Source organism: Hemitrygon akajei, chromosome 17, assembly GCF_048418815.1.
Source record: "Hemitrygon akajei chromosome 17, sHemAka1.3, whole genome shotgun sequence".
In the NCBI taxonomy this organism is placed as follows: domain Eukaryota; kingdom Metazoa; phylum Chordata; class Chondrichthyes; order Myliobatiformes; family Dasyatidae; genus Hemitrygon; species Hemitrygon akajei.
In genome coordinates, this window is record NC_133140.1 from 43,680,100 (window position 1) to 43,696,956 (window position 16,857).

Sequence of the window (16,857 nt, forward strand, 5' to 3'; positions counted from 1 at the left end):
ACAGAAGCTAAACAAAGAATATAGTTGGAAGTTTAACTTAACTGTTTGAACTTCACAAACGGCAGCTGCTCTGTTTAGAAAGCCGAGCTTGGCAAATAGAAGAGGCTGCCTAGCCCGGGAAGTGAATATTCATCACAACCCCTGCATGAGCTGTAGATGCTCTAGTAGTTTTTGAAACCTTAACCAAACAAACTTGCAGTTTTTATGGGGGGGGGGGGGGGGGAGTTATTTTCAATTTACCTGAACGTGAGCCGGGGGAAGCAGGAGTGAACTGACTGATACCCTATGCCATCCCATCTTAGCTTCTGTGTGCATCCACTGCTGCCTCCCTCCCAGGCTCCACATCCGCACCACGCTTTCACCCTCCTTGCAAATGGCACTCTGTGTGATTACTGCCTCCTGCATGTAGCTCCCAGCTTGATCATTAATTTCCATGCACTGCCAAAGTATCACCCAGTAGAAGACAACATGAATAGACAACGAGCTGTTCGAACATTCTATCCAGAATGTGGTGCACTTTTTTCACATTCATAACTATGTGTTTAAATACTGTTGCACAGCATTACAATTGAAATCAACATACAAAACTAACATTAAGAAATGGGTGGGGGGGGGGTTGATGAATGGCACAGTGCATCGTAAGAAAAACTAAAATACGCATTGCATTTTAAGTGACGTGGCATTGAGTACTACACAGTTCATGTTTAGAGAATCATTCTGACTTTACTGTCCAAATAATTGCCATGGTATTGGACGTGATTGTGTTTGCATTTTAGGTATTAAAAGAGCTTTGAGGTCCAAAGTGGGATATAAAGTGTTCATTAGCAGTGTTAAGTACCATTTTGGTAAGCACACTGGTGTTCATGGTAAACCCCAGGGATTAGACAGAGTGAGCAGATCTTGATATCGATATGGTCTGTTGATCTAGTACTACCGTCTTGGAGCTGTAGGTTCTTATTAATCATTGCTTCTAGAACAGGACAAAAGAAGACGGTGTAAGCTCGCATTTCCCTTCTCACCTTAACTCATTCCAGTAGTACTATTTAAACAGTTCAACAGCTACTGACTACTAGAATCTGGTTGATCTCCCCTGGTTGTCTGTGTGATTCAGCAAGTGTCTTCCCCTTGTCTCTTCATGTTTTGAGAGTCTTCAATGGAAAATGAAATCAGGTATTCGAAGCAAAGGGTAATAATGGACATTTAATGCTGATCAGACCTTGGCATAAAGCAGTTTCTCTCTGTCATAGGTAACTTGCTAATCAATCCTCTCACGTTCCTTCCCTGCGCCAGTACTTAAAGGCCACACAGGAGGAGAAGAACAGGGTTGGCTTTAGGCAGGAGGCTACATGCACCTAGCTGAATGTTGGTAATGAACAAAAGAGCAGATGTCAGTATTTCCTTATCTACCACCTGTTGTATCCACAATCACAGGATAAGAGTGTATTATCTGTAGTTCTGAAGGTGTCTCTTGACAGTGAATATTTATGCACCTGCCTCTTTCCAGATTTACCTCACACTTTGCATGCAGTGTTACACAGGGGAAGTCGCCAATACTCTCAGTTCAAAGAGATCTAGCTACATTATGGTAGAAGACAGAGATTACATGGACTTTTGTCTGGCTTTCAACAAGATCATGCATGATCGGCTGGTCCAGAAGGTTAAGCCACAGAGGATCCAGGTCATGTTGGACAAAACCAGATCTAAAATTGTCTTGATAATAGGAGGCAGGATAATAAGTTTCTTTTTAATGATGGGAAATCTGTAAGAAATAATATACCACAGTGTTGGGAACTTTGTTGTTTGTATAGAAATGATCTAGATGAGAAATCATTTAAATATATTGAAAACAACAGAGTAGTGGCACATGGAACTTAATCCAGACAATTACCGAGGTGAGTAAGTCAAATTCTAATCCACAACTCTCCGAAAATGGAGATACAAGTAGATAGTGTAGAGAAGAATATATTTGGTATGCTTGCCTTCACAAGTTGAGGCATTGAGTATGAGAATTTGGATATCATGTTCAGCTGTACGAAATATTGATTAGATCACACTTGGGATATTGTGATAGTTCTGGTCTCTACATTACAGGAAAAGTGTGATGGCATTAGGAAGAGTGCAGGAGAAATTCCCAGAAATGTAACTTGAAGTTATGCGGAGAAATTGGATAGCTGTGTTTGTTCTCACTGGAATGCACATAGGGTGACCTTAGGGGTTTGCAAAGTTATGAAGAAAATTAATAGGAACGATGGAGAATTTCTTCCAGGACAGGAAAATCTAGAACTAGAGAGCATAAGTTTCAGCTGAGAGAGGGGAAATTTGAAGATCTGAGGTGTATGTTTCTCACACACATGTAGTGGTTTGTTGGAATGAGCTGCAAAAAGAGATGGTAGAGGCAGATGCTGTTATAGTGTTTCAAAGGCATTTGGGCACGTAGACAGTCAGATAGAAAGGCATAAGGTGATTTGAGCCTAATGCAAGCAAATGGGAATAGCATAGATCTGCACCACAGCTGGCATGGATGAGGTGAGCTGAAAAGGCCTATTTCTGTGTTGTACAATGGTTGTGGTTACGTTTGGTGTTGCTTCGGGTCATGTGGTTCTCTGAGGACAGTGAGCTGTGCCCTGGTCGTGTTACAAAGGTTGCATTCTGTCCTTTGTGTGTTCCCATGTTGACTCTGCCTCATTGCAAGTGTTGAGATTGTGACTGAGCATGAACAGTGAGTCATTCAGAATAATGCCCACTGTTTCCACCTTTAGACATGATGCCTTTGGTTCTGTGATGGTCAGTGAAGCCATCTGTCTTTGAACCACAGCGGTAACCAAAGGGTGACCACTGATCATTTTGGGTTATCCACCAACTCTGACGTTTAACCCATTCGCACATGGCAGTGTTCATACAATGAAAACCACTGGCTGCTCAGGATGGATTTGAGCAATCTGTTGTGACAAAGCCTCCACTACCTGCGGCAGGAGTCTGCATCACCTGACATGGTGGGCTTTTGGGTTTGTGGTGATCTGCACAACCTCAACAGTGTAAATTCACAGCTGTTGCCACCGGCTGTGTATGGTGAGCAGCTGAGAAGGAGGTGTATAACATGGAAGAGTAGCACACTTGCTTCTGCATAAATTCTAAGTGAAGAACTCCTCCTAGGAACTGTAGCCCCAACTCTCTATTCTCCTGTAGTCTTGTACCTCCCAGCCCTGATGTTACTTTTCTGTTTTGGAAAAATCAATAATACTAAGTAGGAGTTTCAGCTTACAAATGTTGGGTGGTTGCAGTTGTGTAGCAAAGGAAGCTACCACATTGGCCAACATTTGCTGAATCATGGTTAGACCCATGAACAGTGAATACCCTCACTTCCACCCTGTAAAAGAACAGGCTCCAATCATTGCTCAAGACTGCCCATGTTCATGCCAGACTTACCAAATGCCTCAATGCTGGAAGCAAGCTTCCTGATGTAACAATACATCAGATGTTTTATTATTCACGTCCACCAACTACCTTCTGAAAACTGGTCCGAGTACTCAGCAGCCGGAATTCTCTTTTGCTTGCATGATTTCACTTACAAAAAATTAGAATCTTGTTGTTGGGGGGGGGGGGGGGGTGGAGAACAACCTGCGATGAGATCACCCTTTTTTCATGGAAATGTATCAATATGGTCTTTCTTCCTTGGGTATGGGAATGAAAGTTGAAGTTTTCAAGACTAGCAGCTGAATGCAACAGGAACTGTGGTTCAAGTGCAAATGATGTTCAGATCAGCTATGACTTAATTCAATGAAACTTTTACTCATTTGAAAGGGATCTGAATTTATTTCACCTAATCCACTTCTAGAGGTGAAAGGGATCATGACATGATATGGACGAGACTGCAGGTGCCTCATGTTTTAGTTGCATAGTTTTATTCTCCTTTCCCTTTGTAATGTTTCTATAGTCCAGATCTGCGGATGCCCTGAGTACTTGATTTTGTACTTGATTTTGATTTTGATTCCAAGGGCTGGCTGATTTGGTACACGTTGCCATCTTCCAGTCACTCAACCGCCACACTTCTAGCAAAGGAGTAGGCAATCTGATCTTGTGGTTCTGCAGGCAGGCAGCTGTTGAGTCTTTCGGGTTCATTTTGCCAGGATTTGCTGCTTTCCATAAAGATCTCTGAATTTAAATATTCTGCAGATTTTCCAAATCTATTCAGGTTGAGCATAGACCGCAGCTTGGGCTCTGACATCACCAACAAAAGCGTTCCTAGCTGCTGTTCATTTTTCCGTTGCCGCATGTTTGTTTGAGACTCCACATCTTCTCCTTTCTGATATTTTGTAGCCAGTTTTATTTAGCGCTGCTTTGACCTGGTGTGAGCTGCCTCTTGAAGCAGCAGAATGCTTTCCTGAATTTCCATTCTGTAGCAAGGCAGACACAGTTGCACATCACTGCAGCAGCCAGACCAGCTCCCAAGGCTCAGGTGACGCCATTCACGGATTTGAGGTAAAGTTCAAGGGCATTAGCAGAAGTCCCACTCAATGTCACTTCAGTACCTTTGACTGGGTCTACAGAATACCCAGTTCTTTTCCTTGGGCTCAGGTAGGATCAGTTTTTGTAACTGGAAAATTGCAGTAATTGGAGCTTGATATCATTATATTTATTGGGAAATTAATTGTTCTTCACAGAACAACATTGCCAGTGGGTTCAGGTTTTATGTGTACTCCACTGGGTAATAATTTGAACTTGAGAAATATAACAAAACATCATTACTACAAATTACTTTTAATTATAACACAGTAATAGGAACACTAGTCATAATCTACAAATTAAATGTGTGTACCTTCAGACATCATTGAACTAAACAGTTGTGGGATTTGCTAGTGGTTCATTGAGTTTCAGAGTCGCTGAGCCTTGTAGCACCGTACTGATTTCAGCCAGCAAGGATCAAAGTTGGAGAACTACAGGTGGCCTTGTTGTGCTGAGGTCTGGCTGGAAAAGATCATTCCACCTCTGGTTCACCGTCTAACAACCCTGCCTGAATGTGCTCATGTATGGCGGCTTGGGAAAGCACTGACACAACCTTTTGAAGTTGACTGCAGTCAAAGTGGAAGGAGTCACTGTTGAGTGTGATTTTTAGAATGCTCGTGTTGACTGAGGGAAAAAAATGCTGGACTTTTTGTTGGAATTTGGCACCAGTTAAGAGTTAAGAACTTTCACAGAAAAAGAGAAAGGCACGGGATGGGAAGGAGAATTCGTAGAAATGTTAACAAACAACTGTTGCCACGTTGAATTTTGCTAAAGAACACTAATACTATGGTTTTAATAAGGGGGAGGTGTGAAGGCTCAGGATCCTTGGTTTTGTCTCCAAATTAGAAAATTGATCTAATAATAATCAAACCTGTGATTAACTGTGGGGTTTAGCAGCAGTGATTAGTGCAGTTTGAATTGTGAAGGAACAGTAGTTGTGGCTTGGAGCCAGAGGTGCCCATACCATATATCAGCATTGTGAACAAACTGCATTGTTGATCATCATTCATGTTAGTACACCTTTGTCAAAACTCCTCTTTAACCAGCTCTTCTCATGTTCAGCTTCTCAACTATGTTAATTTATGGAATGGGATATTATGGGAGGAAAACTTTGTTATGCAGCATGTATTTTTGGGATGCTGAAATTGTTAGAATAACTCTTGACATGGCTCTTGGTGTATCTGTACACTATTAGCGGTGCATATGAAGTTGGAAGTCAGTTTTGAGAGTGTTGTTGCAAAACAGCTGAGATTTTAGAGAGCTGTCAAATTGTACAAGAATCAGAGTGTAATATATGATAGCAACTTTCTGGGCCTGTTAAGTGGCAACTGGAGTTTCGGCTGTGTGGCATCTAATACTACAGTGCTAGTTGCTTGCCCAGCCAGCAACAAGTGTGCTTGTGGAGTTGCTAGTCCTAAGCAAGGTGTATGTGGACGTCTCCACCATCATAATATGAAAGAACTTTATGTTACGTTTAAAAGTGATTGAATTCAATTGAAATCTGGGTTGTAGTTGTAAATAAATGACACGAGATGAGAATTTTCCCAAATACATGATGTGTGATGGTGAACCATGAAAAGTTAACATAGCTTACAGATAATATATATCCACTTTAGGGCAAAAAAAACAGACATTAAAAAACATGGTCCAGACATGCCTATCAAGGCAAGATAAAGAAAGTATTAAAATAAGCAAAAAAAAAAAGGCTTGCAACATTATCAAGTAAAGCTGTAATTCTAACTGAGAAATATCAGAATTCAACAAAGAAACCAAGAAATTGAAAAAGTCAGAGAAAGCAAAATATATGAATGCGTGAGTGATGACCAGCCTTGGTTTAAAATCCCATTTTGTAGAAGCTGTGAGACTTGGAGTGCTCAGTATGTGGGAGATGAGCCGATGTAGGTAGGGGTCCTTATTAACAGAGGTTGTTAAGGTGAGCAGTTGGTGAAGATAATATCACTGACACTGAGCACATTGAACATTTTGTTTCACTCAGTCCAGATCCATGGGTCTGGGTTCTTGCCATTTCTCACCGTGATTACATCTTCTACTTAAGGACCCAGCAGTTTTCCTCACAATCTTGTGGGCTGTGAGGAAATTTCTTCTTCTTCAGCTCTCAGCACGTGCAGTATATTCAAAAGACACTAACATCCTCACTGATCTTGCCCTCTAACAGATTAACTCTATGATTTGAGAAATATAAAAAAACATCATTTTGTAAGTGGTAATCTTCATCTCTTTGCTTCCTCCATCAAACCTTGAGTGCAGCACGGAAAAAATCATGTCTGATATCTCCCATCTAATACTACTCTTCAGTATCTTTTAAGTCAGCAGAAGTTCCTGGTTCTATAGTTCATATAATTTTCTGTAGGTATTTTAAACCTATGAACCCCTTCCTTGTATTGGAAGACTATATTTCAATTAGCAAATTTTAAGGTTCACACATGAAGTAACAGAAATGGTAGTGCATTTCAGCTTATCATTTAAATGTCAGCTAAGAAACACCTGATGTCTCCTGCGGTCCACTGTTAATCACTGAAATGACAAATGCTTGATTAAAGTAATCAACAAATGATTATTTATTGATGTTTATGTCACAATACTTGCAGTAATTTAAAGATTGCAAAGTGCCACTAATTTATGTTTCCAAAGTTTTAATCCAATTCTTAATACTGAAGAAAATGCATATTGTTTTAAAATAGTCAAGAAAGCATAGTTGCTTTCTCATGCAGTTAAGCAATTACTACTTACAATTTCAAGGCAAGTTTAATGGTGCCACCTCTCAGTTGAATGTGTGTTCATTGTATGGAACAAGTCATATATAAGGTCACAATGAGCAGAGCGTAAATCTTTCAACTGACATCTTGTGGTTAGTATATGCTGTGTCAATACATTGCTCAGTTAATGAGGACTAAAAGTTAGATTTTGCCTTTTGAACCAATATTTTTCCTTGAATTGTAGACAAAAATAAACTAAATGCAATGAACTTGACTCACTTTTTAAAAATTAAAATTTACAGAGGGAAATAGCCATTTAGAAGTCAACAAGTCTAGCGTCATAAAGCACTGTCATAGAGGCAGACTCTGCAGCCCATCTAGTCTGTTATTCTGCCTAGTTCCATTGACAGAAACCTGGATCATAGCCCTCCATAGCCTTCCCATCCATGTACTTATCCAAACTGGCCTTACCCAACCTCAGTGGGAAAGAAAAAGCCTGATGCACTTACCCCATCTATACCACTCATGATTTGTATACTTCTATCAAATCTCCCCTTATTCTTCTATGATTCAAGGAATAAAGTTTTAACTTATTCAACCTTTCCCAATAAAATCCTTACAAATTTGCTCTGTACTCTTTCAGTCTTAATAATATCTTTCATGTAGGTTGGTGACCAGAACTGCACACAATACTCCAAATTGGTTGGAGTATCCTGGTTAGACAACTTAATTTGGCTCCTGTTCATTGCTGATAGAGATTGATCTGGACTGCACAGAGTTCAGTAGAAATTGTTGTAGTTTTTTTTTGTTCTAATCTACATGCAAAATATCATGGATTGGCTGTTCCTGATTTTCAGTGCTAATCATGGTTGGTTTCTGAAAGTTGAGTATTTAACTGTAGGCAGTCTCGATAGCTACATTCCCACTGGTGAATCATGAGTTCCTTACAGAGAGAGGAAGGCTTATAAGGGAAGTTACAGCATTTCCGGGAACTTAGAGCCTATTTCTTCATCTGTCCTCAAACCTTGTGTTGTTTAAATATGCTTTTTTTTCAATCGATGCAATTTCTTGTGCGTGATATTCTGTCTTAGTGGACAAGCTATTGGTAAGCTAGGTGTGGGTGTGAGTCTCTTCTGAATGTGCTGCATGTACTGTGAGTTGGAGAAAAAGAAAGACAGTTTGAGGCTGTGTAGTTAAAACAAGGTGTGCTTAATACAACGGAGTAAAGGGTGTAAGTTGTGGCTGGTGTCTGCGCAGTTGTAAGAAACAGATGATATTGATGTAGAGGCAGCAAAGGAAAAGGCTCTTGAGGAGGAGGAGGAGGAGGAGGAAGATGTTGCAGTGTTTTCTTGCTATTTGTGTGCAGGTATATTCTCGTGTTTGCATGGTGCAATATCAATCAGTCGTCTTCTGAAACAGCAAGTCAGTAGGATAAACTCCAGAGGCAGAGGACCACATGATGATGTGACACAGTGGTGTGTTTAAGCATGACAAACTGGGTTTGATTTTTTTTTTCAAATTTTGGAATTGACTGTAGAATAAGAAACTAAATTCTACATCAAACCTTACATGGGGTAGTTAATGATTGTGATAGTTGATGATAGTTCTCATATTAATATTGTGGATTATTTTTTGCTAGTTTATCAATAGTATGTTGGAAAGGCTGTAGATTGGCTTATTTAGCTCTGTGATGCCATCATAGAGTACCTGAAACCTCTGATTTGTAAATTGGAATCCAGACCATTGCCATTACATTATGACTTTGCCATGGGATACAGGCACTATTTTGTATTTTAGACTATGCGGAAACCAATTAGTGTTCCTATTAAATGCGTGGACACAATTTGGAATTAAGTTATAAAATCTGCCTTGTTTATTCTCATAGTACAATGATCCAATTAGAGGATGGATTTGTAGTACTATATCTAAAGATGAGCAAAAATTGCAATATTCATATTCTTCTGTTACAGATCCCAAAGCAATAATGAAGGTCATATGGTCTCTGATAATCTAATGCTCCCTTACTCATTGTTTCCAATTATAAAAACTCTATAATTAGTATTTATTATATTATTAGATGAAGGGTATATGTTGGGAAACTTGATATGGTAGTGAAAATTTTGCTGGCAGCAAGTGTTGATAATTTTTAAGAACTCCTGGGCAAATGTGGATATCCTGAAGTTTCAGCAGTAGATTCACCATGTAATGTAGCAGTGGAGCAGGAACCTGCTGAGACTTCCCAGCATTTACTCAGGAGAACCAGTTCACAGATCCTGTGCTAAGTTAGATTTTGCATAGGATCAAAGTTCCCATCCATTTGGATAGGGATGTAACTAAGGCCGCTGAGAGGAATGCAAAAGAAGTGTGTTTTTCACATGAAATTTTATTTTTGCTTAATAACCTTGAGGCAGATGTTTTACCAGTTGTCAAAGTCTCGCAGAGGAGTTTTGTGGGTGGTATTTTAACTGGCCCATTATGTCACCCAGTTGTCACACTATATGACTACTCAGCCCTTACCTTGCCATCAGATTCCAGCACGATCTTGGTATGTCAGATTGAAAGTCGATTTCCTGAGTTGGATCAGAAACAGAACACTGGAAGAACTCTGCAAGTTAAGCAGCATCTGCAGAGACAAAAGGTGCAAGTCGACGTTGCAGGTCCAGGCCTTGCAATAGGACTAAGAGAGAATACGAAATATTGGCAGAATATGTGAACTGAGAAGGAATATAAAAGATTGCCTGAACATGCGGCGGTGGGGGGGGGGGTGTGTGAAAAGGTTGGTTGTGGGGTAGAGGACGGTTGCTGGTAAGAGGAACCAGGTGCAGAGGGGATGACAAGCGTATGGAAGCATTTGGGGCAAAAGGATGGGACAAAGACTGGTAGATGATAATTGGAGATGGAAGCAGATTGGAAGGGGAAGGGAATATGAGTGAACAAAAGAAAAAGAAAACTTGATTTAAGGATATTTGTGTGGGGGAGGTGAACACGGGTAGTGGGTTCCTTGAATTAAAAATAGATATTGAAAAATTGGCTTGCAAGTTGCTTGGGGATAGTCACCCTAGCTTTGTAAGGTGTAGGTTGTGCTTCACGAGCCTGATTGACTTCTTTGGGGAAATGACAAACCATATTGATGAAGGTGTACCAGTGGATATTGTGTATATGGATTTTAGTAAGGCATTTGACAAATTTCCCCATGGTAGGTTAATTTAGGAAGTCAAGAGATATAGTTTCTAGGGAAACTTGGCTGTGCAGATTCATTGTGTAGCTTGCCCACAGAAGGTAGAAAGTGACAGTAGAGTGGAATCTGCTTGTAGTTTGGTGACCAGTGTTGTTCTATAGGAATCTGTTCTCAGACCCCTGCTCTTTCTGCTCTAAAGAATTTAAATGAGGAAGTGGAAGGATGGGTTGGTAAGTTTACAGATGACGTGAAGGTTGGTAGTGTTGTGGATAGTGTTAGAAGGTTGTCGTGGGTTACCAAAAGAACATACATTGAATGCAGAGCTGGGCTGAGAAGTGGCAATCCAGAGAAGTGTGAAGTGATTCACTTTGGAAGGTTGAACTTGACGGCAACTAAGAGGTTAATGGGGGGGGTGTGATTTGTAGCAGTGTGGAGGAACAGAGATCTTGGGGGTCACTTCCATATATCCCTCAAAGATTGTAGTGTAAATTGATGTGTGGTTAAGAAGGTGTATGGTGTGTTGGCCTTCATTAGTTGGGCAATTGAGTTCAAGAACCACAAGGTAATGATGCAGCTCTCAAAAAGTCTGGGTGTTGGTGTTCTGGTTGCCTCATATTTAGAGAAGATATATCAGGATGCTTTTGAGAACTGGTTAAGCAAACTAGGGATTTTTTTTCTTTGGAGAGAAGAAGGATGAGAAGTAACTTGATACAGGTGTAAAAGGTGGTAAGATGTACAGATAGCATGAGTAGCGAGACTTTTCTCCCCAGGACAAAAATGGCTAATGTGAGCAGAGTTTGGAGGAAAGTGCTGAGGGGATATTATAGGTAGATAGCTTGTGCTGAGAATACTAGGTGTGTGGGACACTCTGCCAGGGGTGGTGGTAGAGACATAGATTAAGGCACTTAAGAGACCCTGAGATCGGCACATGAAAGTAAAATGGAGGGCTATGTGAGAGAGAAAGATTAGATTGACCGTGGAGTAGGTTAAACAGTCAACACAACATCAACAATAGTAATGGCCTGTACTGTGCTGTACTGTTCTCTGTACTGTAGCAGAACATGAGATGTTGTTCTTCTAATTTCTGTTAGATCTCCATCAGAATAGATAGGGCAATGTGAGTGTGGGAAGGAGAGTTGAAAGGGCACGCAACTGGAAGCTCAAGATGGGTTTTGTGGATAGTGTCCAGATGCTCCACAAAACAGTCACCTAGTCTACAGTTGGTTTCACCAAAGTAGCGAAGACAACAAAGGCAACATCACAAGCACCAGTTGCTAGGTATGAAGAGAACATCTGCCTAACCTTGAAGGGCTATTTATTTCCATAGCTGGTGGTGAAAGTGGAGGTGAAGGGAGCTGTGCTATACCTCCTTCTGTTGCAGGTAAAAGTATCAGGAGAACAGGGCTGGGTGAGTTGGTATAATTAGCCTCGAGTCTCAAAGAGTGGACATGCTGAAAACAGAAAGGGTGGAGGAAGACGGGGGGGGGGGGGGAGGGCATTTGTAACTGGCCCCACTCAGGAAAATGAAGGAATCATCTGTATAACCTTTACTGGCACTTCTTTGTGGAACACATTGATATCTCTGTCAGTACCTCTGCTGGGCATAAAAAAGTGACTTTAAACTGTGTGAAGCTATTCTGAGGTTTTACAATGTGTATAGTACCATAATCACATAATGGCTTATATTTGCTTGGGTTTCATGTTTGCAGTTCATGGCATCACGCTGCCTTGTGATCTCTTTGTTCTCAACACAATTGATTGCTCGATACAGTCTGACCGAACACCTACTGAAGTGTTGCCACCTCATATCAGTACTACCACCAGCTTTATAAGCATGCCTTTTCACCAAGTTTCGAAATTAAGCTGCATATAATTTTGAATAAATGTTAATTGGTTGTGGTATTTTGCTTTAATCTGCAACAGCAGTCGGATGATTTATCTCTGTAACATTCTGTTCAGTCTCAAAATCTCTCCAGTCAATTGCAGTAAATAGATTCAATGACAGATTAATACTGATTACGGGGCCATTCTGGGTTCCAGATCTTAAACCAAATGTAATATTTCATTTGGGTACAGGCACATTTGTAATATGCTAATATTTCACAAAATAATAATTGTCATCCATGTATCAGCAAGACCCATCTGTGCTGTTTCAAAAAAAACATCAGAGCCTAATGTCTAAGGTACACGCTCTTGTCTCTACATTATTAATTTGGAGCAATTAAACTTTAATCACAAACAAATGTTTTCAAATGCAGACTTAAACAAGCCAAGCAGTTATTTTTATCTGAAGTGACACTAATAGAAGCTATGCTGTGCTGATATTTCTAGCCTGCTCACATTGACTCCATTATCATATTTTGGTTTAAGGGAAATAATGATAGCTGACTCCTGTGTGCTAACAGTTATCAGTGAATTTTTGACACTTTCCAGTGTTATTAATTTCATATTATCATTAACAATTTGAACAGTGATTATGTTTAGAAGGAGATAAGTATTTTCATTAACTGAATTGCTCATAGTTTAGAAGAGGTGCACAAATACAGTGAGCAGTAAATGTAATTGTATTCTGAATATGGATTATGTTTGAAGACAGTGAATATTTGCACTTAACATATTGCCCACAAAAGTACAATGTCCCACATTTGAAGGAGCGCAATATTTTGATAAATGGATTGAACGCCATTAGAACCAGAACCAGGTTTAATATCACTAGCATGTATCATGAAATATGGGTTCTCCTCCAGTTTGCTTACCAACTTGACTTTGAACTACATAATTTGTTTTTTTTATTATCAGAAAGTCTAAATCCTGCAAAACTGGCAATATTTTGACAAGAAGCACTACAATAGATCAAGTAGATAGCTCACTGCCACTTTATCAAGGATGTTAAGGGAATGTGGGTTTTGCCAGAGATGCTTTCATTCTAAACAGAATGAATTTCAAAAAAAAGTCTAGTTGCTCTTAAGTTGAAAGATGTCCATTGCAAAGTCAACCTCTTTGCACGTTCCACTGCTGCCCTCAGCTCTTTTAGTACCTGGTCTTGGTTGCTACTCAAATACTCATACGTGCCCAAGGCGCAACCAATCTTTTGATTATTCCAATGTCCCCTTACCCAGCTGATGTTGCTAACAATTATCTTGAAAATTCAATAAATTTCATTTAAGCCAAAAGTCTACTGTTTAACCAGTCATTCAAACAGCATCTCTTGTCTTTGAAGACCTAAATTGACTTGTGTTCTTGCTTTATCAAAGAGCTGAAATTTATATCCTTCTGTTTAAAGCTCTGTAGATTTACCTTCCCTGGATACTTCTTCAGTACTGGAACTTCCTACTTAACTCTCTGATTCCCTGCCTCTGCTCCCTTGTGAATCAACCCCCCCCCCCCCACTTTTCAGAAGTTTAATCATTTAGACCCATTTATTCCTTGCAAATTCGCACAATAACATCAACTCCAGTGCACATTGCCATGGTTTCATCTAATGGAATCGCACCATTGTTTGCTTTGGTGCCTCATGAATAGTGAGCAGCTTTCACTAGCAGTGAACTCGTGACCAGGCTTAGTAAGTGTATGACATGACAAAGGAGCTGTTACATTTGGTTGCATAAAGAACAGCTGCAACCGTATATCAGCATTGCTAATCACTGTAGGTAGAAGGTGAGTCACCAATCATCAGAGCATCTAAGTAAATTTCACAGGACCATTTTGTAAACTTTCAGAGTAAGGTCAGTGATGTACAGTATATTGAATTAATCTACACACGGCTCATGGAATTGTTGAGCTGATTTGGTAGCCATTGGAATGAAGTGCTTGCTTCGTACTTTTTCGTTCAGAAGCTTTAATAACCCAAGATCTTGTGGGATTGTTTCGCTTATACTAAACTGAAAATAAGGAATCCTCTGCATTTCGGTTGTCCAAGTAAGTCAGTTGTTAGCAGATCAATGTTATCATTTGGTTGAAGTGAAATTCTGAATTGTGCGAAGTTTTGGTTCATTTTGATGGTGATCAGAAATTTTACTAATCATCATGCTTTAGAGTGGAAATGTAAACATGTAATTGAGGAAATATTTCATAATTCAGTTCTGATAGCTTATGTTTGTACTGTACGCTGATTGTCTGCAATCTGTTTTCTCTTCAGACATTCCACACTCCGAGCCTTGGGGATGAAGAATTTGAGATTCCCCCCATAACCCCACCACCAGAATCAGAGCCCACCTTGGGACTTACAGACATGGTGTCAGCTTTCCAAGGCCTTAATGATCCACTGTCCTCACAAGAGAATGAATTCACGCCTCACTTTCCACCACAGAGCCTGGATCTGCCTTCCATCACGATATCCAGGAGTATTATGGACCAAGATGGTGCAATGCTCAACAATGGCTTGACTGTGGTGGGTGGAACTTAAAACACAGTTATATGGAATGTACGACATTCATATTTGAAGCAGGGATTAGGCATGGTTTATGTGGGGTTCAAAATAACGCTAAAGTCAAAAATTGTAATAATACATAACTAATTGTAGTCAATTTATTGATACACAAATTAGACTTACTCAATACAGCTTTTGTTTAGTATTCAGTGTGGCTAATCCATTTAGTTTTTAATAATAACTTCCTGATTGTAGAACAATAAACTGTAGAAATAATTGTTCTGCTTTGTAGTGACTGAGAAAATTTACATTAATTGAATTGGTCCATCCTTGGGACCAGTTGGTGGCTTGATGAGTTAAACTGAAGAGCCATAAAAAAGCAGGGAGGTCATAGGTTTGATGTTGATTCTTTCTTAACCTCAACCCTGTAGTGATGAGAATGGTGGCACTGGCAAAAATACTCTAGATAAGGACAAAGGAGGAAGGTTCTCAAAGTTGAAGGTTGCCCAGCAACGCTGTTTATGCTGTGCCACATGCTCTGGCTAAACTCTGATGTGCTCCACACTCACTATAAAAACCCATTCGTGAACGTTAGAGCTCCAACAATGATTTCAGGCCTTAATGAAAGGACAGCAAAGTGGAAACACAGAAGAATACTCACGATAGTTCGCGATTTTCTCATACCTTTGTGTAAGGTATTTTTTAAATCCAAGCAATCAGAATTAGATTCCTAATCGTGAATTATTTTCTAAAAAATTGATTGATCTTTAAGTTCTTGTATATTAAATAATTATTTAAATGGCTACAAGAAATTTGCCTTAACTCACTATATTAGACATATTAACTCACTACAGATAATTACTTACAATGACTTTACAGTTCCGAGCTGATAAAATGTGGGAATAAATTGAAACATAATATCTATGACTACTTAAGTGGGCCATGCAATACAATATTAATTTGAGCCTTAAATAGTCACACAGTCACCATCAGAAACAATCAACATGGGTTCTTACCATAGCATGATCACTTTTACCACTGCTGTAAAAAAAAATTGAACAAGATGGATTAAAATATTCAAGCTATTGCTCAGGAACTTAAACTGCAAATTTATTTTGAATGATTAAAGCCGACATGCAGTTTCAAATGGAATATGAATATATAGACTTCTACCTCCATTTCCTCAACGTTCAGCAACACTAAACTTAGTTCCATTGATATTAATCAAATGAATTTTGGAGGCAGAGAATGATGTGCTGACACATCTAGCATTACTGACTGGGATGAATTTCTAGACACCATTATTTTGCATTTCTGTTGGGAAGTGGGTTTGAAAATGAGTTTGTCTTTCTTGATGAGTTCAGCAGTATAACATTGTAACCTTCAAATGCTCTTTCATATCAAGGCTAAACTTTTTATCTTGTCTGGGCTTTGTTTTTTTAACGTGGCCCAACTTTGTTTTATTTTCTTTCTCATAATCGGCAGCAGTTTGCGGTTTATAGCTATACCATGCTTTTGTGTTTTCAGCTGTCTGTTCAGTGTTTGCAGAATGTAATCATAACCAGTGCGCAAGAGATTAGTGGCAGGTGTAGAGCCAATGCTTACGTTGGAGCAGGTGACTTGTGTGGAAGTCATTCAGGTAAAATGGAATACAGCTGCTTGAAAAATGCAGCATTCTTAAAGCCGTATTGTGCAGAAAAAAAAATTCAGAGCCTTAGCTGTGTTCTTTGGCTGCTACAGGTAACACTGATAACACTGATTGTGGTTGAAGACACTGGACAATGTTCCAAGGATGTGAGAAGACTGGACAGCACCTGCCGCAAGACCATAATGCACAGGAGCAGAATTAGACCGTTCGGCCCATCAAGCCTGCTCCGCCATTCAATCATGGCCGATCCTTTTTTCTACCCCCCAACCTCACTTCCTGGCCTTCTCCCTGTAACTTTTGATGCCATGGCCAATCAAGAACCTATCAAGCTCAGATTTAAATGCACCCAATGACCAGTCCTCCACAGCTGCCTGTGGTAATAAAATTCCACAAATTCACCACCCACTGGCTAAAGGAATTTCTCTATTTTAAATGGATGCCT

General features: G+C 39.8%; 1 protein-coding gene across 7 annotated transcripts in view; it reads left to right on the forward strand.

Moving 5' to 3' along the window:
- tox3 (TOX high mobility group box family member 3) overlaps positions 1-16,857 on the forward strand; it is a 99,627-nt gene that overhangs the window by 57,978 nt on the left and 24,792 nt on the right. For 5 of the 7 annotated variants that reach the window (XM_073070018.1, XM_073070020.1, XM_073070021.1 and 2 more), the window contains one exon: positions 14,537-14,788. In XM_073070018.1, the coding sequence (XP_072926119.1) occupies positions 14,537-14,788 (252 nt within the window). Of the gene's footprint in view, positions 1-13,952; positions 14,056-14,166; positions 14,317-14,536; positions 14,789-16,857 lie in introns of those variants that run through there. The other 2 variants (XM_073070024.1, XM_073070025.1) reach the window with 2 other exon arrangements.